The sequence below is a fragment of the Musca domestica genome, unplaced genomic scaffold (assembly GCF_030504385.1).
Source record: "Musca domestica strain aabys unplaced genomic scaffold, Musca_domestica.polishedcontigs.V.1.1 21, whole genome shotgun sequence".
Lineage (NCBI taxonomy): Eukaryota > Metazoa > Arthropoda > Insecta > Diptera > Muscidae > Musca > Musca domestica.
The window spans coordinates 8,925,701-8,952,017 of record NW_026712258.1 but is presented as its reverse complement, the minus strand read 5'-3'; the positions used below and the strand labels follow the sequence as shown (position 1 = coordinate 8,952,017).

At 34.9% G+C, this 26,317-nt stretch overlaps 1 protein-coding gene across 1 annotated transcript; it reads right to left on the bottom strand.

Annotated features, from left to right (window-relative positions):
• Positions 1-3,048: 3,048 nt before the first annotated feature.
• LOC101892983 (glycine N-methyltransferase) lies at positions 3,049-10,291 on the bottom strand. The gene is made up of 4 exons (XM_005188278.4): positions 9,955-10,291; positions 7,399-7,526; positions 7,071-7,327; positions 3,049-3,446 (listed from the first exon to the last, which is right to left on the bottom strand). Exons 1-4 carry the CDS (start codon positions 10,170-10,172, stop codon positions 3,177-3,179), a joined length of 873 nt encoding a protein of 290 aa, XP_005188335.1. The 5' UTR covers positions 10,173-10,291; the 3' UTR covers positions 3,049-3,176.
• Between the last annotated feature and the right edge of the window lie 16,026 nt (positions 10,292-26,317).

The following is a 26,317-nucleotide window of genomic DNA, read 5'->3' as shown; positions in this document are numbered from 1 at the left end:
AATTTGTTAATAAAATAAAGGAGTGCAAATGTAAAATAACAATTAAAAAGCATTAAGTTCGTCCGAACCGAACATTTAATAGCCTCCAGCATAAGGTAAAGAAACCTTTAAAACATAAGCATATTATATTCGAGCTAGTTGCATTTTGCAAGTGAAATCGGCTGACGTATCAGTACCATAAAGTGGATGGCACTGATAAATTGAGGCTATAGGACAACGTTTGAAAATGTGTCATAAATATATATGGAGGCATCGTATATCGCTTATTTACGAACTAGACCTGCCTACTGACCAAATACACATATGTGCAAACTTTTATCTCAATTCGTTCAAAAGATAGCGTGATAACCACAGACTGACAGAAACATTGACATGTTTATACCGACTACACATTTTACGCTGATCAAGAATATATTTACTTTGTGGGGTCTGGCATGAGTATTTGGAGGTGTTTAAAATGGGTGAATAACCTAATGTACCCACCATGTGTGGCGGGGTGTATTTTACCCTCCGCCATGGTATAACAAGTTTGTCATTCCGTTTTTATGCCCTACACCAAATAGTGGTCAGGGTATTATGTCTTTGTGCATTTGTAACATGGAGAAGGAAGAGAGATAGACCCATAGTTACTTTTGAGGATCTTTCTAAGTCGATTTATGCATGTCAGTTCGTCTGACCATTTATTGTTGTGAACGAAATGCAGGTCGCATTTATTATCCAAATGAGATGAAATTTGCCAAACAATATTTGTTTGGCCCAAGGACGAACCGTATTGCAATTGGTGAGTATAGCTTCCATACATATCTTCAACTGATTTTGGGATAAATTGTGCACTAAATCATATTGGGTACCAGATATCAAATACAGCCCAGAAACAACTCTGCCAAATTTTATCAAGATCGGTTCAGATTTGGATATAGCACCCATATATATCTTCGACCGATTTCACGTTTAGTGTGTACCAGATGGTTAATATCAGTCCAAATGGAGTGACATTTTGGCACTTTCACCGTAATATGCAACCTAAAACAATGATATTTGGTACCAGATATATCATAGAGTTCATTAGTACCTTTGCCAAATTTTATCGAGTTCAGTTCAGATTGGGATATGGCTTCCATTTCACGGTTGTTAAGCCCCAGATGGTTAATAACAGTACAAATTCGATATTTGGAATTGGATATTTTCAACCGAATTTCTCTGAACCGCATGGAAACTCTGTTTCCATATTTATATTTCTTTGATATGTTTCTTAATTTAATCCATCTGGAAGTCATATCATGCAAACTACAGCCATATTATTTGGTAGGATAGTCACAAATGCCTCTGTAAAATTTGATGGAAATTCATCCGTAGTTGGAAATACCTCCCATATATTGGTTCCCCTTGATTCCAAATTATTGCTGCTCTAAAGCCATAATATTAATTCAAAAAAGGTTCAGGAGTGTAGGATAATAAATAGTCGGCCCCCAGACTTTTGACTTTTCCTTATTCGTTAACATTTTGAAATGTTCTTTTTGACCCCACTTATGTTCTTGATTAAATTCTATGTCGATTTAGCGAAGTCCTTCCGGCTACCTATCTGTCCGTCTGTGCAAATCACTCCAGTTTCGAACAAAATAAAGGTAGGTTGATAAAATTATACTGGGATGTTTTGGTAAAACCCCCATATAACTCTACCTCCAGATATTCAGATATCTCATTTAATAGTGCCTTGCAATATTAGGTATTTTTAAGATTTAATCTACGTTTTTATCTGAAATATCTCAAATTTGGGGTTCGTAATAGGTACCACTTTCTCTGGCAGATAATTGTTTATAGAGGTTCACGATTTCGAATAGGCCTCTAGATATTCCGCATATTTGAAATCAGTAATGGGTACTACCTCGACCTCTACTACTATGATAGAAAAATACCTATACAAATTCACGTCTTCGTATAGGCCCTATATTATGTTATCTCCCAATATTCAGTATTTTGAAGATTCTAGCTAAATTTCTCAATAGAATTATCTTAAACGTTGTGTTTAGAGTTCGTAATATGCACTATTTATTTTTGCAGATAATTGGCTGCGGAGGTTCATGTCTTCGTATTTACTTCAAATTACCGTCTGCAATATGAGTTTTGGGAAAGGCAATAAGTGAATGTGATTCTCATTAACTTGAGAATGCTCGACACTTATAGAGCTTTTGAAGACTGTCATACAATTCAATGTCATACATATTCAAGCTCACACATACATACACGAAGGGGTTCATCGGATGAACCACAAGAACGATTGTGAGTTAGGGGGCCTTTCAGGCAGTAACATTTTGAAATTTATTAATATTATATTTGTGACCACAAAATATTTTATATTTTTTTGGCAGTATTTCTTGCATGACTTTAATTTCTTTTCCAGATACAAGTGGATGGAAATTTGAAAAAACCAAAATTGACAACCTGCAAACTCGCCATTTTAAATTTTATAAATTTGGATGATACACATGATTTGTATTTGTTTTGAGAAAGCACGATCAGAAGCGAATGTTTTGTTTGCTATATACTTTTATTTGTTACCAATACTATATTTTTGGAATCGAATTAATTACCTCTGTAATAAATGTGCATATAATTTATTATTTGTGTGACCACAGCCGAAGGCAGCAGACTGACTTCTCTCGCAAATTAAAAACAAATTTTATTTCAGTTCATTTTCAAATTTCGAGCCGAACAAATCAAGTGTCTCAATGGGCCATACTCAAACACCTCCAATATGTCTCCAAACATAAGAACCAGACTATCCAACATCTACAACAGTACCTCCAACTACATCAAGAGCAACATGGACTATTTGGTGGAGATCTCAATAGTGGTCCTATTTTTTGGAGCTTTGCTAAATAAATTCTTAATTGTCTATTAAGCATGCATTGTATATTTTTTAAAGGGATTTGATTTTCGCGTTTTGGATCGAAGTGCGACGATCTAAGCGAACCAATAAACAAGGTACACGTAATCGCTCAGCAATGCTTACTGCATAAATTCCATTTGTTGTTGTTTTGTTTTTACTTTTTTTATTTTGTTTTGTTTATTTGTAAAAATTTATTTAATTTAGATTCGACTGGCAAATGCGTACTCAGGTGTAGGTATAGCTAATTCGGAACTATATTCTTAACTATTTGGACTACAACTAGATCTTAATTTAAGCCCTTCTCCATCAAGTGGATGTAGAAAGCGGGATTTTGGATTTCATTCAAGTCCTTGAAATCACCGTAGATTTGGTGTTCAGCGCCGGCACCAAAGATTTCTCTCAGGATTTTGGTGAACTGGCTCAGAGTGTGTGGATAGTAGGAGAGGCGGAATTCACTGGTCAAGTTGTTGGCTTCGATCAGGTAGTCCATGGCAACCATAGCAGGCTTGCCACAGTAAAACAATACGGAAGTCTTAATGTCGGCGGTATGGCTTGACTGTAAGAGAAGAATAATAACAAAAATTAAAAATGAAAACCATATACATACGATGAAAGGTAAGGAGGGGTAAGCTTCAATGCATTTTAAATAAAGTAAAAGCTCGTGAATTGTGGGGATAATAATACGAAAAGTGACGTTTTTATACCCTCCACCATTGTATGGAGGGTATATTAAGTTTGTCATGTCAAAATACTCATGTAAGACCCAACAAAGTATATATATTCTTGATCAGCGTAAAATTCTTTAGAGATGTCCGACTGTCTGTCTTCCTTTCCGTCTGTTGTAATCACGCCATCTTGCGAACGAATCGAGATAGAAGGCTAAAGTTTTGCAGACATGTTTATTTTGCCAGTAGGCAGGTTAAGTTCGTAAATGTAGGTCCACGTTTTCATAAAGCTCCCATATAACAGTACCTCCCGATATTCAGTATTTTGATGATTTTAGTGACGTTACTCACCGGAATTGTTTCAAATTTTGTATTTGAAGTTCCAAAGGTATACTATAGCCTAAGACAGAAAATTTTCTGTGCAGGTTCACGTCTTCGTATAGCCCCCATAGAATGGTATCACCCCATATTCGGTATTTTGGTGATTTTAGCTACATTATTTACCTATTTTTTTAGGTTTCGCATTTGAATGTCGCAATTGCTTATGATAAAAGTTGCCTATGCATGTCCATTTCGTCGTATGACCTAACGGCTACGTTCGGTATTTTTAAGATTCTAACAGAATTTTCAACGGATTTTTTTTTGAAAAATGTCAAATTCGTTCCAAATGGTAGAGGGTATTTAAAGTTCGTTCCGGCCGAACTTTCAGCTTTTTTACTTGTTTTAATTACAACAAAAATGTATAAAACAATTTATTTGCATGACTTCAAACAACAGGTAAAAATCTCAACACTCTTCAACAAGAAGTAACAACAAAATATTTATAAATTAAAGTATTTGGATTAAACTGCAAATGCGATTGAGAGAGTTTTCAAAACATCATAAAGTGGGTGGAACCATTTTGGAATATTTTCAACTAATAAATACCAACCAATACACAATATAAACTAAAGTACCAGACATATATACAGCAGGACATGTTAAATCGATTTAGAATTTTAAACATACCATGAAAATATATACTTCATGGGTTGTCGGAGGAATATTTAAAGTTGTTACAAATGAAATGGCAAAATTTATTAAACCCCACCTCTCTAAAAAAAAATACAACAAGTGTGAACCAATGAACTAAATTGCGTGATTTAGGTCTCTAAAAGAACTAGTAATAATTTTGATTTGATTTTGTTTATCCGAATTCTTTTGTTCACAAACTATTAACAATATATTGCTAATAGATTGTGTTAAATAAAGTGGATTTTTGACATTGAGTATTTACAATTTTAATAACATACTTTTAGGTGCTCCCTACAATTTTTAAAAGAAACACATAGGTGGTCCATGGTCCCATAAAACGGAATCACTAGAAACTTTATATTAAAATATACATTTTCTTGATCGGCTTACAATTCTATGTCGATGTTCGTCTGTCTGTCTTTACTTATTATATTTGGTATTTTTTGACAATTTTAGCGACATTATTCATCGGAATTGTTTCAAATTTGGTCCACGTTTTTATATGGGCCCCAATATTACGATAATTCCCTTTACTCGGTATATGGGGCAAAGGGAAAATTGACAAAGTCCTTCCAAATGGTGGAAATTATATCTTCTAAAAAACGGTTAATAAAGGTCGACGATATTCGGTATTTTTACTATCTCAGATACATTTTCTAACGGCATTTTTGAAAATACCAAACTTATATTTTGAAACGGATTTTAAGTCCTATGGCAGTATTGGTCGACGTTTTCCTTTGTGTATACTATGATAATCTTTATTATATTTTTCAAGGATGTGTTTAAAATTTGGTACTTGATATTCGCAACAGATACCAATCACTGTAGCAAACATTTGATCTCGAAATTTATGAACATACCCTCAAATGTGTTACTTTTCAATTGGTTCACCATGTAAAAACTTCGGTCTTGTTGAGGCTTACTGCTTGTTTACAATAAAATATTTCACCATTTAACTAAGAAGTTATGCCTGCAGATTTTAATATTCATCCTAGAAATATTGATAATTTTAATTTGGATTTGAGATTTAAAACTATAATAAGATTGTAAGCTCTATATTAGGTCTTGTTCGGAAATTGCTTAGGCCGATTGATTATGAGTGCTTGCGAACATTTCATATTAATGGAAGTTTTCGATGAATTACATAGAACAGACTGTTTTAAGCCGTTCCTCATTGCAATGAACTAGTTTCAGAACATACATCTCTTGTTCCATCAGAACATATTTTCATACGATTTGCATCATGAGCTGATAATGGAGTGTCGGAAAAGCATAAATTGAATCTCAGTACGCTATCTGTACTGAAATATCAATAAATACACGGTTTTATGTGTTTTTGACCTCAATATTAAATTAATTAGACACCCTCGGAGATAGATCGCTGCGGATGTTGAATTCTTCTAATTGTTTTCAAAAAACACGAAGAGATAACGATGACATAATTGGTTGAGGTTCAGTTGAAGATAAGATTGCGAATTATTTGAATTCGCTAATTTGATTTTCGAAGGAAGTCGTTAAATATCAATTAATTGAGACACTAGTCAGCATTGTCGGATGATGAGCCCATATGTATTCATGTATGTATATAAACATAATAATCGGTCCTTAAATACCCTAACAGTAAAAAATAAATGTATATTAGTTGGGGAGCTAACATGGCTTAATAATTACTCGTTTATTTAAAATAATGAGTGATAAACACGAATAATAAAACGAAGAACCTTTCATTACTAGGTAAAAAAGAGGTCAGTGAGGTAACAGGCATCCTTACGGGGCACCTGGGCCTACAAGCTCATCTGCACAAGATAGGATGTACAGATAACAGCATATGCAGGGCATGTGGGGAAGATGACGAAATATTGGAACATTTTCTCTGCCAATGTCCAGCGTTTGCAAATATCTTAGGGAACGACTCCATACCAGACCTTAATCAGACCATGGTAAATGATATAAGAAAGTTAAGAAATTTCATAAAGGCAACTGAATTTCAAATATAGCAGACTGTAAACTGCCCGTCTTCTTCAAAAAACCCATAGTCTAAAGCGCACAACAGGTCTATACTGGCTTAAGTGTATGCCCAACAGGGCATGCGGCGAATTGCTTCGCTCCTCTTTTCAACCTAACCTAACCTAATGAGCATTTTTGATGTATGTGTGTGACAGGACTACATCATCCCAACACCTTCAAAGAATGGCTAATCATTTCTAAGAGAGTGTTTAGACTACCAAATCCAATGGAAAGTATTTGAAATATAAAATATGGTATTGACATTTGAGATCGAGGAGACTTCGATCTTTATTAATGTTTGTTTGAATTTTAACGTCAAAGGAAAGGCAATAATGCGTCAGCGGTTTGTTTCCAAAGATATTTCGCAAACTTATTAAATTTGCTAAAATATACACAAAAATATCTGACATGAAAAATATGACGTCACTGACGCTACTTGGACACTCACATTTCCTTATAAATAGTTTTTAAATATATTAAATTGTATAACTTACATTGTAGTACAAGCTCTTGGCAGGTGTGGCTCCAGTCTCCAAAATGTTATCGTAATTACGATGATCAATAATTAAAACACCACCGGGTTTCAGGCATTTTTCGAAATTCTTAATGGCCTTCTTGTGTTCCAATTGTTCCGGTGAGGAATCCATCAAATGGGCAAATGAGTTACCCAAACAGAGGACAGCATCGAAACCATCCTTGACAATATCCTTGATGTCATCGTACAAACTCAACCAGTTGGCTTCTTCAATGACTAAAATTGCAAAAGAATTGTAGACATAAAAAATTCGTGATCTTCAAACGGAATTAATGCCAGCCACTTACTCCAGTTGTCGAAAGCGGCCTCCTTGCGGCGGTTCCAGCGTTCCTTCAAGGCATATTTCAACATTTTGTCGGAGGCATCGACAGAGACAACCTCAAAACCTTCTTCCAACAGCATAATGGAGTCAACACTGAAAGAAATTATAGATTAATACTGATCCTTTGATTCGGAAATAAGGTAACGAAGGAAATATAAATCAAATTTTTTTAAAGTTGTACGATATCGACTATGACTTTGTTAACTTGAAGATAATACATATTGCAGTAATACGGCCGTACACAACATTTTAGCAAAGTGGGGGAGGTGAGCAGTTTTATTTGGTACGTCGGATAATAAATAGGCCTGCGATTGTCTTATTAAATGTTTATACTGTTTTATCTGCTGTCATCTAATCGACTTTTCGAATATTATCTACCACTAGACAAATACGGTATGATATGTCAACAAATCGGACAGGATCCACAAGAGAAATGGTTTGACAGAAGGTTCTCCGTAAAAAACACGTGCAAAAAAGCAGTTGCTGTTCTGTTACTGTACAACTAACTTAGGATGGATCTATATAAAGTATAGAGAGAAGGTCAAACTTAGATATATATAAGGAAAAGTTTAATGTTTTTTTGTCACCATGTCAGTTTTCCGATAAACAAAATTTTGTTATAATTTTTAATGTTCATTTTAAGAAAGTGTTTTGTATTTATCTTCGGCATACCATTTGGAAACATTATAATCGATATATTGAAAATTTCGTTTTTAATATATAAAAATTAACTTTTCTTTGACATGGCATTACTACTTAAACAAATCTTTATATTAGGTACCAACTCTCAGAAATTAATTGTATGACATTGTTTTTGTTCTTAGAAGAATTTAAAATCTTTAAAAAAAAAAAATAGAATAAAATAAATACGTATTCTGTAAAAATCTAAAAAATACCGTATATAGGGAGTTACCCTTATTTTGGGGAACTCCCTATATACGGTATGTTTTCTGTCATAGGGTGTAGTACCCATTATGAAGTGCAAATACGAAATTTTAACAATTCTAGTGAATAATGTAGCTAAAATAATCAAAAAACGGAATATAGGGAGGTACCAACATTTAGGGGCTATTCGAAGACCTGCTTAGACAATTTTCTGTCAAAGGCTGTAGTACCTATTAGAAAATTCAAAATCGAAATATGCAACAATTCTGGTAAATATTGTCGCTAAAATAATCAAAATATCGAATATAGGGAGGTACCGATATTTAGGGGCAATACGAAGACCTGGACCTGCATAGCCAATTTTCTGTCACAGACTGTCGTACCCATTATGAACTATCATAACGAAATTTGAAACAATTCCGGTGAACAATGTCATCAAAAACATCAAAATACCGAATATGGGGAGGTACAGCGTACAAAAGCATTTTGGTGAGATTTTTCCCGAAAAAAGTTATTCGTGATGGCATTCAAGCATTTCTTTATATTTGGCTGGAAATCCAAAAGTGGCTATCGTTAGAGCACTCCAGAGCACTCAGCTGAAAATTTGCACCTTCGGTTGGCAACCAGAACTCAAGCGCCGGTCATGGTGATGGTGTGGGCCACCATAACAGCCGTTGGTCGCTCTCCGCTCGTATTAATCGACCGTGGCATCAGAATAAATGTCAAATATTATCGCGAAAATATTCTGGAAGGTGTTTTAAATCCGTTGGACTGTTGTGTCTGGAGTATTTTGGAAAGCAAGGTTGGCACTAAAAAATACCAAAGTGTCGATCACCTCAAGCAAGCGCTTCGCCGGGAATGAGCCAAAATACCGCAGAGCAACATTTGGTCAGCGTGTGACGCTTTGATTGTCCGTTTGAAGGCCATAATTAGTGCCATCGGTGAACAATTCCAACAAATCTAAATTTATTCTAAAATTTGATGCTATTTCCGACGTTTTTGGCTTTCATTCAATAAAATTTAAAAATAATGTAAAAATTATGGCGTTTGACTTTTTTACAGTTTTTTTATCTCACCCTGTACTTAAACAAATCTTTATATTTGCTACCAACTCTCACAATTTAATTCTATGATATTCTTTTTGTTGTTTTAAGAGAGTAAAAGCAAGTAGTTAGGAGAGTGAAGTTCGCCAATAAATCCATAAAACCTGTTATCTTCTTTTCGGCGTTTGTGGGTTGTAATTTTCAAAAACTTGTTCTCTGGGTCCATATTTTGGACTTGGTGCTGGTAAACAACAACATCCCATTTAAAATGAGTAAACCATACAAAACATTGTTGGATATTAAATACAATTCGCAGTTAAATACAATTGACTTCCAGAGATTAAATTCTATAGAATATTAAAAATAATTGTTCAAATAATTTTCCTAATGAAACATTAAAGTTTTTATTTTTAATGGCCGGTAAATCAAAAAGCTCCTAGGATAATTTAAACGATTGGCTCTTATGAGATTCATTTTTGCAAGTGGTAGTTAAATACAATCGAAATATATTCCTAACTGCTTCAATTAATTTGAAGAAGCGTATTATTATTTGCGCGTTATTTGCTATTAACTTTCCCCTCTTGTCCACTTACCCTGTGCCGCAGGCTACATCCAAAATACGCTTGCAATTCTTCGATTTCAACAGATTGATGAGGAAATTTTTGTAGTTTTCTGTGCGGGAATTTTTGTCACCAATGAAAATTTCCCAAACCTTGGCAGCCTTTCCATCGGCATACTGATCACGGACACCTTCGGCAGAAATACCCTCGGAACGGGCAACGAAAACACTATCAGCTGAAGTGGCAGACATAATTGAGAGCGATTTGTGTATGTGAACTTGATCGAACGACGTGAAAGACCCAACTAAGTTTTTACTCCGCCACGACTTTTAAAAACAACTCAACGCAAATACGTCCAAGTACCAGCCAGCGGCGAATTCGGCAGAGAAAAGAAAGCAACACCCAAGTCAGCGTTACCTATTGATCCAGCAACAACAATTAGTCTAGCTATGAAAACGTAAGCAACACCGTAAACACACAAAACTCATACTCGCAAAGCTCAGAGATAACACCCAAAATTTCTAATCAGTTTGTTATTGTTGTTATTTTTGGCGTGGTGTGTTCTTCTTCTCCTTTGCCAAAAAAGAAAAAGAAATGATTCAACCCACAACGAAATAAAAACACCTTTCACAAATCTCAAATCGATGTAGAGTTGATTAAAAGTTGATTTGTATGCCGAATGTAGGGGTGCTATCGCGCAATGTCTGGCTCATAACTGGTATAAACTCACGGAAGGGCCTGTTCGCTTGTTGTTTTTACTTTTTTTTACTTTTCAATTTCTAATCTCTCTCTTATCAATCCAGAAGCGCAATGACAGTGTAGTATTTATTCTGTGATTGTTGTTTACCACAGCTCGGATGGATGACACTGACCTTAGAATGATTAGAACTATTTTTATTATGGCGAAAATTATCAATTACTCGTGAAATGGTCCCGAAAACATAAACGCATCATGTAAATAGAGGAATGATGCTGGCAGAGTGGCCAATAATCGAAGCTATGAAGAAGTCTAACGGTCGCACGGGAAACATTTCGCTTACAGATAGTTTGACCCTTTAGGCTTTGCTGATAATGACTGTGCCATGTTTTGGGTGTAGCAATTTTCTTTGTTTACTTTTCCTGGACTCAAAACAGATACAAGTCTGGGAGAACAAATACAAATTTACTTTTGGAAATATTGAAATTATTTAAAAATATTTCACTATTGTTAAGCCATGACTCGAAGCAACGCAATAATTTGCAAGTAACTTAAAGCGTAGTTCATCTCTCAAAAGAGTATTTGTTGTCAAAAATGCGTAAAAAAGAATCGTTTTAAATCTTTCTCTAGACCATTTTATGATCAAGAAGTTAAAAAAATCGTCTGTTTGGGCGTAATTAGGTTACATTTTACATATTAAAATCATGAGACACCATCAAAAGTATTTCCGAATAAAAGTGTGGCGGACATTTTCAAAATGTCTCAAAACTGATATTGCTATGTGGTACGAATGTGTTAAATATACATTAAAAGGTGAAATGTGGAGATTCCCTTTGAAATATCTAAAATCAGGTGGTACTGTTATATGATGGTAGCCCGTTGATTTGGGTAGGTAACTTGGCTTTGAAGCTTTGAAGTAGTTTTAAATGTTGATATCTAAAGTGTTCCTATCAATTTAAATTCCCAGTTCTTAAATGGTAGGGAACCTACTCCAAACATAATTGAACCTTTTTACGTAAGGAATTACTTCTTTAGCCAACGAGTTTCGAATTCGTTCAATATTAATATATTAATACACATAATTAGCGGAGAGTTTATGAACGTTTTATATTTACATTTGTGTAAGATAGAATTGAAAATAATAACAAATATTGGGCGAGTTTATACGTCAGAAATTGTGATCTCATATGTTATATGTACAATGTGCTAAAATATTTCTAATGTTATTATTATTTCGACGTGGCAATTGCTCAATATCTACGACAATTCTAAAAAATAGCCTACATTTCTTTCAGGAGCGCCTGAAATCTTCAGCGGTTTTTGGCTGACATTTTTATGCCCTCCACCGTACTATGGAGGGTATATTAACTTTGTCACTCCGTTTATAACTCCTCGAAATACTCATGTCAGACCCAACAAAGTATATATATTCTTGGTCTGTGTAAAAATCTAAGTCGATTGAGCTATGTTCGTCTGTAATCACGCTGTCTTTAGAACAAATTGAGAGGGCTAAAATTTTGCACACATTTGTATTTTGCCAGTAGGCAGGTTAAGTTCGTAAGTGGGCCCTCTAGGTCCACGTTTTCATATAGTCCCATAAAACAGTATTTCCCCATATTCGGTATTCTGATGATTTTATCGATATTTTTACCGGAATTATTTCAAATTTCGAATTTTAAGTTCGTAATAGGTACTGCAGCCTATGACAAAAAAAATCGTAGCATATACCTCCCGATATTCGGTATATTAATAAGTTTAGCATTATTATTAGGCAGGTCCTTGTATCCTCCCTTTATTCCGCATATTGATGGTATTCTAGGCTTTATTATTTGTTTTTATATCCTCCACCATACATAGTATGGAGGGTATATTATGTTCATCATTCCGTTTGTAACTCATCGAAATAATAATTTTAGACCCAACAAAGTATATATATTCTTGATCAGCGTAAAATTCTAAAATGTAGCCCTATCCGTCCGTCCGTCTGTTGTAATCACGCTAGAGTCGAAACAAATTTAGATAGGAAGCTAAAATTTAGCACAGATCAGTCTTTTGTGTGCAGGCAGTTCAAGTTCGAAGATGGGCTATATCGGTTCACGATATCGAATGGCTCCCTATTTCGGTACCCCCGATATTCGGTGTTTTGGTGATTTTGGGAACATTTTTCATGGAATTGTCTGAAATTGTAAACAAGAAGTTCCTTGTGGGTACTTTACTCTGTATAGGTCCACGTTATCGTATATCCCCCATATAACGATAGTTCCCAATTAATTGTTCACCGGAATTTCGTAATTGATTCTTCTACAGCCTACTGGCTGTAGTCTATGATAGAAAATTACTTATCCAGCACCACGTCTTCGTATAGCCCCCATGTTAAGGTTTGTATTAGAGGAGTATTTTTCGACGATTTTTTTTTTTTAAATTTTGAAGTGCCTTCCGAATGAAGGTGGGTATAAAAAGTTCAGCCCCGCAGAACTTTTTAAAATTTATATGTTAGTTCTAACGCGCAATGAAACCATCATACGCTGCCCGAATGTTGCTCTGCGGTATTTTGGCCCATTCCCGGCGAAGCGCTTGCTTGAGGTGATCGACACTTTGGTATTTTTTAGTGCCAACCTTGCTTTCTAAAATACTCCAGATACAATAGTCCAACGAATTGGTATCCGGAGATTTTGGTGGCCATTGTGCGCTTGAAATGAAGCGAGGAACCTAATTTTGCAACCATTCATGGGTGGCGCGTGCTGAGTGGTCTGCGGCTAAAATGGTTGCGTGCCCTGCATATATCCACGTTTTTGTGTAGCTCCCATATAACGGTATCTCCCGATATTCGGTATTTGTCTAAAAATTGTTGTTAAAAATTGTAATGGGTTCTAGCTCCGGTGGCGAAACATAGTATATATAAGTCCACGTATTGGTATAGCCCCCACATAACGGTCCCTCCCGATATTCTGTATTTTGATGATTTTGACACATTTTCCCACGGATTTGTCCAGAAATTGGTATTTGTAGTTCGTAATGGGTTCTAGCTCCGGTGGCAGAACATTGAATATTTAGCTCCACGGGAATTAATATTGATTCAATCGACAATTCTTCTTTAATTTCTTTAATCTCTCTCTTTTATGTGGTTATAAAATAAATACTGACCAGTTTAAGATATTGTTAAAACTGTATCCTTAATATTTCATGAATGCTTTTTTACACAAATCACTTGTTGATAGTATTGGTTACATTCAATAGGAAAGTTTTTGGAAGAGGCAACTGGAACTTGTCTAGATACATGCAAATTTGACCATACAACAATGTGACCGACTACAAAAATGTACCTAGCTAGATCGCCACAGCACATCGAGACATGGTGTCGAGTATCAAAATTCAGTCACTTCGTTGACTCACGAAATGCTATATTTTGATCCGTGTGGATCAATGTATTTTCTTTGGACAATAATCGCTATTACCCTGTGAACCTAGAATATATGATTGCAAAATGAAAGCCAATTGCTCATAACGAACATTAGGCATTTAATTCAAAACAGATTAAGCCCAGAAAACTTCATGACACCACGAAAATTTGAGGTGAAAAATGTTTCGTCTCGTGCTTTATTCGTATGAAAAAAGTGAATGTTGGTCCAAAATATTATTGCTATTCAAACCGAAGAAGGAAGAATATGTTTTTGATTTAAATTAAATAAATTGAATGTCTTCTGATTCATGAAACATACATAAAACTAATTAATGCCCAAACTAATATTTTTGTCCAAAAATTGCTTCTCTAAGTCTTCTATCTATACAGCTTATTTTGGAATTGTTTTGTATATAGACAATATAAAAATATTGTACCTATGTCTGGGTGTTTTCATTTAGGTATACAATAAGAAAATGATAATACAACTTTGGTCTATCTCTTGTGTTTGGTTTTCAGAAAAGCTATTAAAAGTCTTTCATATTCTTACTCTTGATAAGAGTTTCATCCATTCTAAGTTTAAATTAAAGGTCAAAGCGTGCAAATCGTGCTTATTCCCATGCCTCCTGCTTAGCTTTTAAAAACTGATAAATTACTGACGCAATTTTATAAAGAATCTGTTAAAGAGGTGCCAGATTTTCAGGTCTTAAATATGAAATATATAGAAGCCCACTGTTCAAATTCAAAATTTCCATCAGAATAGACAGTTGATAAACAAAATCAGTAAAAAATGCCAAAGTCGGGTGGGTTTAGAGCAGTTATAATTTGGAATTAATATAGTGGATTTATATCCAAATCTCAATCGATTTGACTTCAACTTGACGTCGTATGATATAATTTAACCAAATGTATTTGCTCCCAGGATTATTTCGGTTGAATGTGCAAAAATCCTTCTAATTTAGGCTGGTATTGCATATCGAGTGCGCAGTAAACGTGAAATCGCCTGAAGATATATATGGAAGCTATATCCAAACCAGAACGAATATAAGGGACTTAAACACCAAATGTTATACATTCAAATCGGACGGAGATATATATAGGTGCTATATCTAAATTTAGACGGTTTGTCAACAATTTCAATTGGGTTCATTCTAGGGTACATAAATGCGACCTGTACTTTGCTTACAAAAATAAATGGATAGACGGACGGGCACGAATAAATCGACTCAGAATGTGATTGTAAAAGGTGACCCAACTAGAACGCAAGCGTGAAATCGGAATCTTGAAACGATAACCAGCCTTTCAAAAGTTCTTGCGTTAGTAAAAATATTGGAATGTGTGAAGTTTAGAAAGAATCAGATGCTTTTATGAGCATTTAGGTCATCAAATTTGTAACTACTTTGTACGGAGGTACCGGAAGAAGTGGACCGATTCACACCTGATATTGACTGGACTGGAAAAGAGTCGTCAGAGAGTTTTAACATATATACGGGGGTGCTGCAAGTATGTTTGTTATCGCCTTTGTTGTTCACTCTATATTTAAACAAGTAAGCAAAGGCTACAGTCGAGCGGGGCCGACCGTTGAATACCGTACAACACTATAATAAACCATACAGTTTATATAGGCGAAGTACTCGACAGAATTCCACAAGATATTGTGACAAATAATTAAAGAAAACCATCAGGTTTCGTTCTCTAATTTCCGAATAATAGCAACTTAAACTAATTTGCTCATTTCCAATTTATTGGTAGATGTTGCACGTAAATGGTCTTCCTGGATCTGGAACCAATATTTCCCAAAGACCTATAATCTCTCAGAAGTGGCAAAAGATTAACATTTATTATTGGTTTTTGACTGAAACGCATCTATATGAGATACAGACATTTGACTATATTCTTCAACGAAATAGTCAGAAGTGCGTCTTTCCTGTATTTGTGAATTCTCCAAAAAGTCTCTGGAATGGACATTTTCGTATTTTGTCTACAAAAGTTGGCAAACTATTTCGCACATTGAATATTTTTGGATGGCCATCCAAAACTGCTTGGCTTTTGCAATGTGCGGTAACCCCCAATCAAATGTGCGTGAGGATCGGGAGATAACTACGACCTGCTGACAATTTTGCAGTTTTTTGGTCCATTTCAATCAATCAAATATATGGCTATCATCTCCAAAAAGAGTAGGCTTCTATTCTGACCCTCATCTTATCCCCATGCAAAAGTTCGTAAGGATCGGGCCATAAATGCGATCTGTATATGATATCCTGATATCCCAACTACTTAGTTTTGTTAGCTGTAGAAATATTACCAAATGTTTAATTCAGAATGCAAATATGCCAAAAATATGACAAAATTGAAAAAATATGAGAAAATTTTACAAAATCAATATTTTCATCTTTAGAGAGATATTTTTATGCGATTTTTTTTGACGTTTTTTCTTTCCCGCCAAAAGGCCATTCTGAATTAATGAGAACTGTCGAAATCAGTTCAGCCGTTCTCGACATATATGAGACTTTTCAAGCATATCATCTTTGATAGACATATATATCGCACATATTTTGCTATATATCCGATTTGTTGGATGTTAACATCAATGTAAAGATCAGAAGTAACCTTGTCATGGCTTTATGATTTCGCCGGAATTTAAAATATTCGCGGTTTAATGAAAAATTTTGAATTTTTTCAACACAAAAGATATGGCCTATTTAACCCGCTAAATATTATCCGATGACCACCCCTCCCTAAACTCCAGCTAGATGCGAAATTCCGCGTCGATTGGTCTATAATTGCGACCTGTATAGCTACTGCAAAATCCGACATTTTTTCAGTATTTGGTCCATTTCAACCCCTAAACATTTGGCGATCATCTCCAAAAGCAATAGGGTTCTATTCTGGTCCAAGCCCCACCTACACTCTAAATTTCGTGAAGATCGGACCATAATTGCGACCTGTAGAGTGATTACAAATTAACATGGACAGACGGACAGACGGACGGACGGACATACATAGCTAGATCGACTCAGCTCGGCGAGCTAGGAAGATCCATATATACTTTCCTATATGGGAAATCAATATTTCGAGGTGTTACATAAATTCTGGCCCAATCAAACTTATAATACCCCCAACACATAGTGTTGTAGGGTATAATGATCTACATGACTGTTGATGAGAAAAATATTCGCATTTTGTTATATACAGACGACATTGTCTTACTAGCTGACGATGGAGAAGTGGTACAAAAGATGATAATAAGGCTGGAAAATTACTGTGCCCAATGGAATATGGTGGTTAACTTGGCAAGTCCAAGATAATGGTTTTCCGAAAAGGTGGACGTCTATCACTGAATGTTAGATGGAAGTATGGCAACCAAAATATCGAAATTGTGAATGAATACTGTTATCGAAAATGAGTTTTTCTAGGCACGTCGAAAATAGAAACATCAAATCAAAGAACTGTATAAATTCAACATGGAATGAACTTATAAAGAGAACTCAAAATTCATTAGTGGGGAAATGGAAAATTTTTTAGAGCGTTTGCAGAACAATGCTGTCTTACGCAGCACAAGTATGGGGTTTTGGCTGGTTTGAAGAAGTAGACAAGATTCAGCGGTATTTTCGCAAAAGAGTCTTAAGGCTTCCCGAATCAAAACCAAATTATATATTGTCCTGAGAAACCGATGTTCCTGATAACCACTTCCATACTTTACAGCTTCATTTGGAGTACATTAACAATACTGTACACAAATATGAAGACAATCGGCTACCACACATTCTGTCATTAAAAATATGGGAAAAATAATTTTTTGTGCAAAAGCCATGGAAATATATGCTGACAGTGAACATATTTCAACTTCAAATGTATGTATGATATCGCAGACATGGGTAACCTTAAAGAACTCATTGATAGCCCTTCTCAGATTGAGAAGCCATACGGAAAAAAGAGAAAGAGTATATGCCAGTGAAAATAGATTTTACCGTTCGTTTTCTGAAACCAGATGTTGGTACTGACTACATGGTAAATGTATGGAATTTGGACAGAATTTCAACTATAATGAAAGCCAGAGCTGATGTAATCCCATTAGATGGCAATAAGTTTGGATAAATTGATAAAATATTGTTCATTACGTAACTCTGGAGATATCGAAAACATGCAACATATCATTGCCAAATGCCCCAAGCAAAATAAGAAGAATATTTTTTGGAAGGTCATATTTAAAGGATAGGGTCTTAAAAATATATTAAATGGTTATATAGATTTTGGATGGGAAGAATTATACAATTATATAAAAACTGAAGAAAATGGCGATCATTCATTTACTGGACTTTTGTGTTATCGAACAACATTTTGTAGTTATTTATACGAATTATTGTGTTACTACCAATGCCTGTTACTCCGTTAACAAAAATGGACAACATTTATATCGTCATACAAAAAAATCATAATGACACTCTTAATCCTATACTTTATATGAAATTTATTGGCATTTAGTACTTTTCGTGTAATATATACAGGGTTGCCAATATTCGACTGACCCATGACTCTTTGGGCCCATTCCAATCGACGAAGCTTGTCCGCAGGCAACATTCTTTGCGTCAATTGAATTTTGTACGGGAACAAATGCAAATCAATGCAAATAATCCGTTGTAAAGTGGACCGAACCATGCCCAACTGCTGAGAACGGCGTTTTTGGGATGTTCTTGGGGACCTCTCAACACTGGCTCGTACGGCAGCGATATTCTCGGCCGATCGCCTTGGTCGACTTTTATATGGCCTCTTCGGATTAGAAAGAGCCTTACCAGTCGAAAATTTTTCGTATAAACGCTTAATGGTGTTCTTAGAAGGCGCACTTCTCACATTTTTTAATGTTTTAAAAGCACGTTGAGTTTTCACAATTGACTTCTTCTGTTGAATGTAAATTTAAACTATTTCGCGTGGCGTGTATTGGTTCATGGTAAAAATCTGCTTGGATTGACGCTTCAAACGCGGTATGTCATTGAGCGATGTGACATCTCTGTCAAAAGTTATGGCGTTGCCAGATGGGTCCGTCGAATATGGACAACCCTATAAATAATTCAATCATGGTTTGTTTGATCTGAGTGAAATGATCGATTAGATCGAACACTCAGTTTGAATCACATCACTCGTTGTCGAGCATGAGTGTTTGATAGCGTTGGCTTTGTTCAGCAACATGAGTTGATCGAACACGTGAATTTAAGTGAGTAATAACAACTGAGATTTGTTTTCTTCAATCGAGTTTACTCATTATTATTGTTTATTCAACCATTCACTCAAGTCGGTGCAGTTTAGTTTGAAAATGAATGAATGAAAGAAAATCGTGATAGTGCAACCAAAAGTCTGGTAAACCAAAAATTTTATGTTTTGTGTGAAAAATCTTGGTCGATATTGTAAAAACAAAAAAATATTTAAACATTTTTTTGCATATGGACATTGATGAATCAGTCCGACAGTTAGTGGATCAGTCAAACTCTTTTATTGATATGCATTTTACACATCTATTACCATAAATTATTGCTTAATTCAGTGTGATATGGGAACCTAAAACACTTATTGCTTTCGCTAAAAATTAAATTACAAATCGTAAAACATATTTTAGTGGTTTGTTGTTGTTGGTGGATTTCGCACAGAAGAAAACTTCTTCTTAGGTATATTTATTCAAATTTTCCCAATATATACGATAAATAAATTGAGCTCGCAGACGCACCTTAATTCCTACAAATGCGTGTATATATAGAAAGATATGAGGGGTATTTTTTTCTAATGGATCAAAACACATCTAAGTGATTTTTATACCCTCCACCATACTACTAATGGAAATAATGATCTTAGACCCAACATGGTATATATATATATATATATATATATATATATATATATATATATATATATATATATATATATATATATATATATATATATATATATATATATATATATATATATATATATATATATATATATATATTCATGATCAGCGTAAAATTCTAAGACGATTTAGCCATGTCCGTCTGTCTGTCTGTCTGTTGCTAAAATTCTTCACACATATTTATTTTTCCAGTAGGTTAAGTTCGTAAATAGGCCATGTAGTTCCACGTTTTCCTCCCGATATTCGGTATTTTGATGATTTTAGCGACATTATTCACCGGAATTGTTTCAAATTTGGCATTTGAAGTTCGAAACGGATTCTACAGCCTGAGACAGAAAATTGTCTATGCAAGTCCGTGTCTTCGTATAGCCCCCATATAACGGTACCTCCCAATATTCGGTATTTTGACGATTTTAGCGTCATTATTCACCGTAGTAGTTTCAAATTACGTATTTATTTATATACAGTCTGTGACAGAAAATTGCCTATGCCGGTCCAGGTCTTCGTATAGGCCCCATATATTAGTACCTCCTGATACTCGGTATTTTTACGATTTTAGGTACAATACTCACCGAAATTGTTTGAGATGTCGTATTTAAAGTTCGTAATGGAAGTTACAGTCTGTGACAGAAAATTGTCTATGCAGGTCCAGGTCTTCGTATAGCTCCTATATAACAGTACCTCCTTATGTACGGTATTTTGATGATTTAGGCTACATTATTCACCGTTTATTTCAAGTTTCGAATTTGAATGTGGTAATGGCTTGTGAGAAACAATGCCTATGCAGGTGCACGTCGTATAGGCCCTAATATAACGGCTTTATTCGGTATTTTTAAAATGTTACCAGAATTTTTGGCGAATGTTATCTTTTTCGAAATTTTTCAAATTCGTTCTAAATGGTGGAGGGTATTCAAAGTTCGGCCCGGCCGAACTTACTGCTTTTTTACTTGTTTTTGAATGGAGTTGCTCTGACAGTCCAACTGCCACAACATAGTAGAAGCGTAAATCTTTGAATGTACTGATATAATATGCTATAGAAAAGCCTTATAGACTCAAAACACATTCTTGTCTCTTAACTCATAATACAATGATGTAAAAATAAAGGTTACAACTGCAAAAATGTATGGTTTCTGAGGAATATAAGTTTAAAATTATAGTATGATAGCGACATCTATTAACAGCTTTCTCTATTACACAATTTTGTGCTTTTAACGTTTTAGCCATTGCTTGTTCTGTTACTAACATAAGCAGTGAGAGGAAAGCTTTATGTAGATGTCGCCTTTTTGAAAAGTTGAGTGTAAAATAATAAACACCAAACAAATTAAATGTCGAAAACAACTTTTTTATTGGGTACTGAATGCCGCAATATATAAAAGACAGAATATTAAAAAAAAGAATAAGATCGGCACTTTCTTCTTATGCGTTGCCAGGAATTATAAAACGAATTTCTATATAGTTTGTCCCCAACCGATACTAACTTAAGCTTTTAACAAGTAAGCAAAGGCTACAGTCGAGCGGGGCCGACCATTGAATACCCTACAACACTATAATAAGTGATACAGTTTATATAGGCGAGATACTCGAATGAATTCCACAAGATATTGTGACAAATAATAAAAGAAAACCATCAGGTTTCGTTCTCTAATTTTCGAATAATAGCAACTTGAGCTAATTTGCTCATTTCCAATCTATTGGTAGATGTTGCACGTAAATGGTCTACCTGGATCTGGAACCAATATTTCCCAAAGACCTATAATCTCTGAGTAGTGGCAAAATATTAACATTTATTATTGGTTTTTGACTGAAACGCATCTATATGAGATACAGACATTTGACTATATTCTTCAACGAAATCAGCGTTAACGAAATAGTTAGAAGTGCGTCTTTCCTGTATTTGTGAATTCTCCAAAAAGTCACTGGAATGGGCATTTTCGTATTTTGTCTACAAAAGTTGGCAAACTATTTCGCACATTGAATATTTTTGGATGGCCATCCAAAACTGCTTGGCTTTTGCAATGTCCGGTAACCCCCATTCAAATGTGCGTGAGGGTCGGGCGATAATTACGACCTGCTGACAATTTTGCAGTTTTTTGGTCCATTTCAACCCCTAAATATATGGCGATCATCTCCAAAAAGAGTAGGCTTCTATTCTGACCCTCTCCATGCAAAATTTCGTAAGGATCGAGTCATAAATGCGATCTGTATATGATATCCTGATATCCTAACTACTTAGTTTTGTTAGCTGTAGAAATATTAACAAATGTTTAATTCAAAACAAGTAAGCAAAGGCTACAGTCGAGCGGGGCCGACCGTTGAGTACCCTACAACACTATTATAAACGATACAGTTTATATAGACGAGATACTCGAAAGAATTCCACAAGATATTGTGATAAATAATAAAAGAAAACCATCAGGTTTCGTTCTCTAATTTTCGAATAATAGCAACTAAACTAATTTGCTCATTTCTAATTTATTGGTAGATGTTGCACTTAAATGGTCTTCCTAGATCTGGAACCAATATTTCCCAAAGACCTATAATCTCTCAGAAGTGGCAAAAGATTAACATTTATTATTGGTTTTTGACTGAAACGCATCTATATGAGATACAGACATTTGACCATATTCTTCAACGAAATCAGCTTTAACGAAATAGTCAGAAGTGCGTCTTTCCTGTATTTGTGAATTCTCCAAAAAGTCACTGGAATGGACATTTTCGTATTTTGTCTACAAAAGTTGGCAAACTATTTCGCACATTGAATATTTTTGGATGGCCATCCAAAACTGCTTGGCTTTTGCAATGTCCGGTAACCCCCATTCAAATGTGCGTGAGGGTCGGGCGATAATTACGACCTGCTGACAATTTTGCAGTTTTTTGGTCCATTTCAACCCCTAAATATATGGCGATCATCTCCAAAAAGAGTAGGCTTCTATTCTGACCCTCTCCATGCAAAATTTCGTAAGGATCGAGCCATAAATGCGATCTGTATATGATATCCTGATATCCTAACTACTTAGTTTTGTTAGCTGTAGAAATATTAACAAATGTTTAATTCAAAACAAGTAAGCAAAGGCTACAGTCGAGCGGGGCCGACCGTTGAATACCCTACAACACTATTATAAACGATACAGTTTATATAGACGAGATACTCGAAAGAATTCCACAAGATATTGTGATAAATAATAAAAGAAAACCATCAGGTTTCGTTCTCTAATTTTCGAATAATAGCAACTAAACTAATTTGCTCATTTCTAATTTATTGGTAGATGTTGCACTTAAATGGTCTTCCTAGATCTGGAACCAATATTTCCCAAAGACCTATAATCTCTCAGAAGTGGCAAAAGATTAACATTTATTATTGGTTTTTGACTGAAACGCATCTATATGAGATACAGACATTTGACCATATTCTTCAACGAAATCAGCGTTAACGAAATAGTCAGAAGTGCGTCTTTCCTGTATTTGTGAATTCTCCAAAAAGTCACTGGAATGGACATTTTCGTATTTTGTCTACAAAAGTTGGCAAACTATTTCGCACATTGAATATTTTTGGATGGCCATCCAAAACTGCTTGGCTTTTACAATGTTTGGTAACCCCCATTCAAAAGTGCGTGAGGATCGGGCGATAATTACGACCTGCTGACAATTTTGCAGTTTTTTGGTCCATTTCAACCCCTAAATATAGGACGATCATCTCCAAAAAGAGTAGGCTTCTATTCTGACCCTCATCTTATCCCCGTGCAAAATTTCGTAAGGATCGGGCCATAAATGCGATCTGTATATGATAGCCTGATATCCTAACTACTTAGTTTTGTTAGCTGTAGAAATATTACCAAATGTTTAATTCAAAATGAAAATATGCCAAAAATATGACAAAATTGAAAAAATATGAGAAAATTTTACAAAATCAATATTTTCATCTTTAGAGAGATATTTTTATGCGATTTTTTTAGACGTTTTTTCTTTCCTGCCAAGAGGCCATTCTGAATTAATGAGAACTGTCGAAATCAGTTCAGCCGTTCTCGACATATAAGAGATCTTTTAAGCATATCTTCTTTAAAAGACATATATATCGCACATATTTTGCTATATATCCGATTTGTTGGATGTTAACATTAATGTAAAGATCGGAAGTAACCTTGTCATGGCTTCGTGATTTCGCCAGGATTTAAAATATTCGCGGTTTAATGAACAATTTTGAATTTTTTCAACACAAAAGATATGGTCTATTTTACCCGCTAAGTATTATCCGATGACCACCCAAATTGGTAGGCTTCTTCCCCGCCCTAAACTCTAGCTACATGCGAAATTCCGCGTCGATTGGTCTATAATTGCGACCTGTATAGCTACTGCAAAATCCGACATTTTTTCAGTATTTGGTCCATTTCAACCCCTAAACATTTGGCGATCATCTCCAAAAGAAATAGGGTTCTATTCTGACATTAACCCCACCTACATTTTAAATTTCGTGAAGATCGGGCCATAATTGCGACCTGTAGAGTGATTACAAATTAACATAACATATATGGGAAACCAATATTTCGTGGTGTTACATAATTTTTGGCCCAATCAAACTTATAATACCCCCAACACATAGTGTTGTAGGGTATAAAAATACCATGAATCTGAGTGCGAAAAAAATGCTAGATTGGCCAAAATAAAGGCTAGTTTATATCTCAAATTTAGTTCTGAATATTATGTTTACGAATTTGATATTAAACTTGTTGCAGAATATTTAAACTTACTTCCAGTGAATGAACAATTAAAAGGCTGGGATTTAATTCATCCAGTTTATTTATAATTATATTATAACTAGCTGGCCCGGTCCGCGTTGCCGACCCGTACTTTCAGTTTTCAATGCATATTTTTTTATGTATATAATGAGTAATGAATCCATAGAAATTTCTAAATAGAAATAAATATTCATGGCAAAAAATATAATAGATGTTCGCTTACCGTTGGTGTCAGATATTTTGAATAGAATGATCTTATTTTTCAGCTATAAGCTTTGATTTGACTGTTGAAAACCTATATAATATAGAACATCTATAATATCCCCAGGTGACAACCCAGCTCAATTTTTTGTATTATAAAGAGCTTAGAAACATTTTCCATTGAAATGTGCTGTAATTTGGACTTTGTATTTCGCGCTGTCTACCTCGTAATTGAGGGTAGAATGATTTCAGAATAGTCAAAGATAATTGCTCTTTTACACCCGTAAGATGGAAACTATTTTTAAATTGAAGTAGGATAGATGTACTCACGGTTATTATTTTGTTTGAAATTTCAAAATATAAGTGTACTTAAAATTTTAAAAGCACAACAATTTAGTATTATTTGGAATTATGTGAACGGATAAGTGTAAAATATTGACCTTTGGTACAAAAAGTAGTTAATGGTATAAAATGTGGCATATTGCGCAGGAATAGAAATAGAATTATGAATTGTGGTATTAGGATCACTGTAAATGCGAAGCGTTTTCATTAGAGTGCGAGTTATAAATACAAAAAGTGTTAGTTTCATTAATTTATATAAAATATTATGCTTTTGAGAGTTGTTGGTCGTTCCATGATTGGAACCATGGCTCCACCATACATAGTATGGAGGGTATATTAAGTTCGACATTCTGTTTGTAATTCATCGAAAAGATAATTTTTTACCAAACAATGTATATTCTTGATCAACTTAAAATTCTAAGACGATTTAGCCCGGTCACGCTAGAGTCAAAACGAGTAAAGATAGGAAGCTAAAATTTTGCATCGATCTGTATTTTGTCTACAGGCAGGTCAAGTTCGAAGATGGGCTATATCGGTTCACGATATCCTATAACCCCCATACAATGGTGCCCTCGATATTCGATGATTTCCGCCACATTTTTTATGGAATTGGCTTAAAATCCACAAGAGTAGTTCCTTTTGAGTACCTAACACCCTGAAAGAGTATTGTCTATATAGGTCCGCGATATCGTGTATCCCTCATATAACTGTACCTTCTGACATTCGTTATTTTGAACGTTGTAGTCACATTTTTCAATAGAATTGTCTGAAATTCTACACAAGGAGTTCTCTGTAGGTACTTTTCCCCCTGAGAGGGTATTGTCTATATAGTTCCCCGATATCGTATAGCCCCAATACAATGGTGCCCCCGATATTCGGTATTTTTACGATTTTAGCCATATTTTTAAATGGAATGGTCTGAAAATCCACACAAGGAGTTCCTTCTGAGTACTTAACACCCTAAAAGGGTATTGTCTAAATAGGTCTACGTTTTAGTATATCACCCACATAACGCTACCCCGAGATATTCGGTATTTCCAGGATTTTGCGCGACATTATTCACCAGAATTGCGTCAAATTTCGTATTTGAAGTTCGTAATAGGTATTACAACCTATGACGGAAAATTGTCTATGCAGGTCCA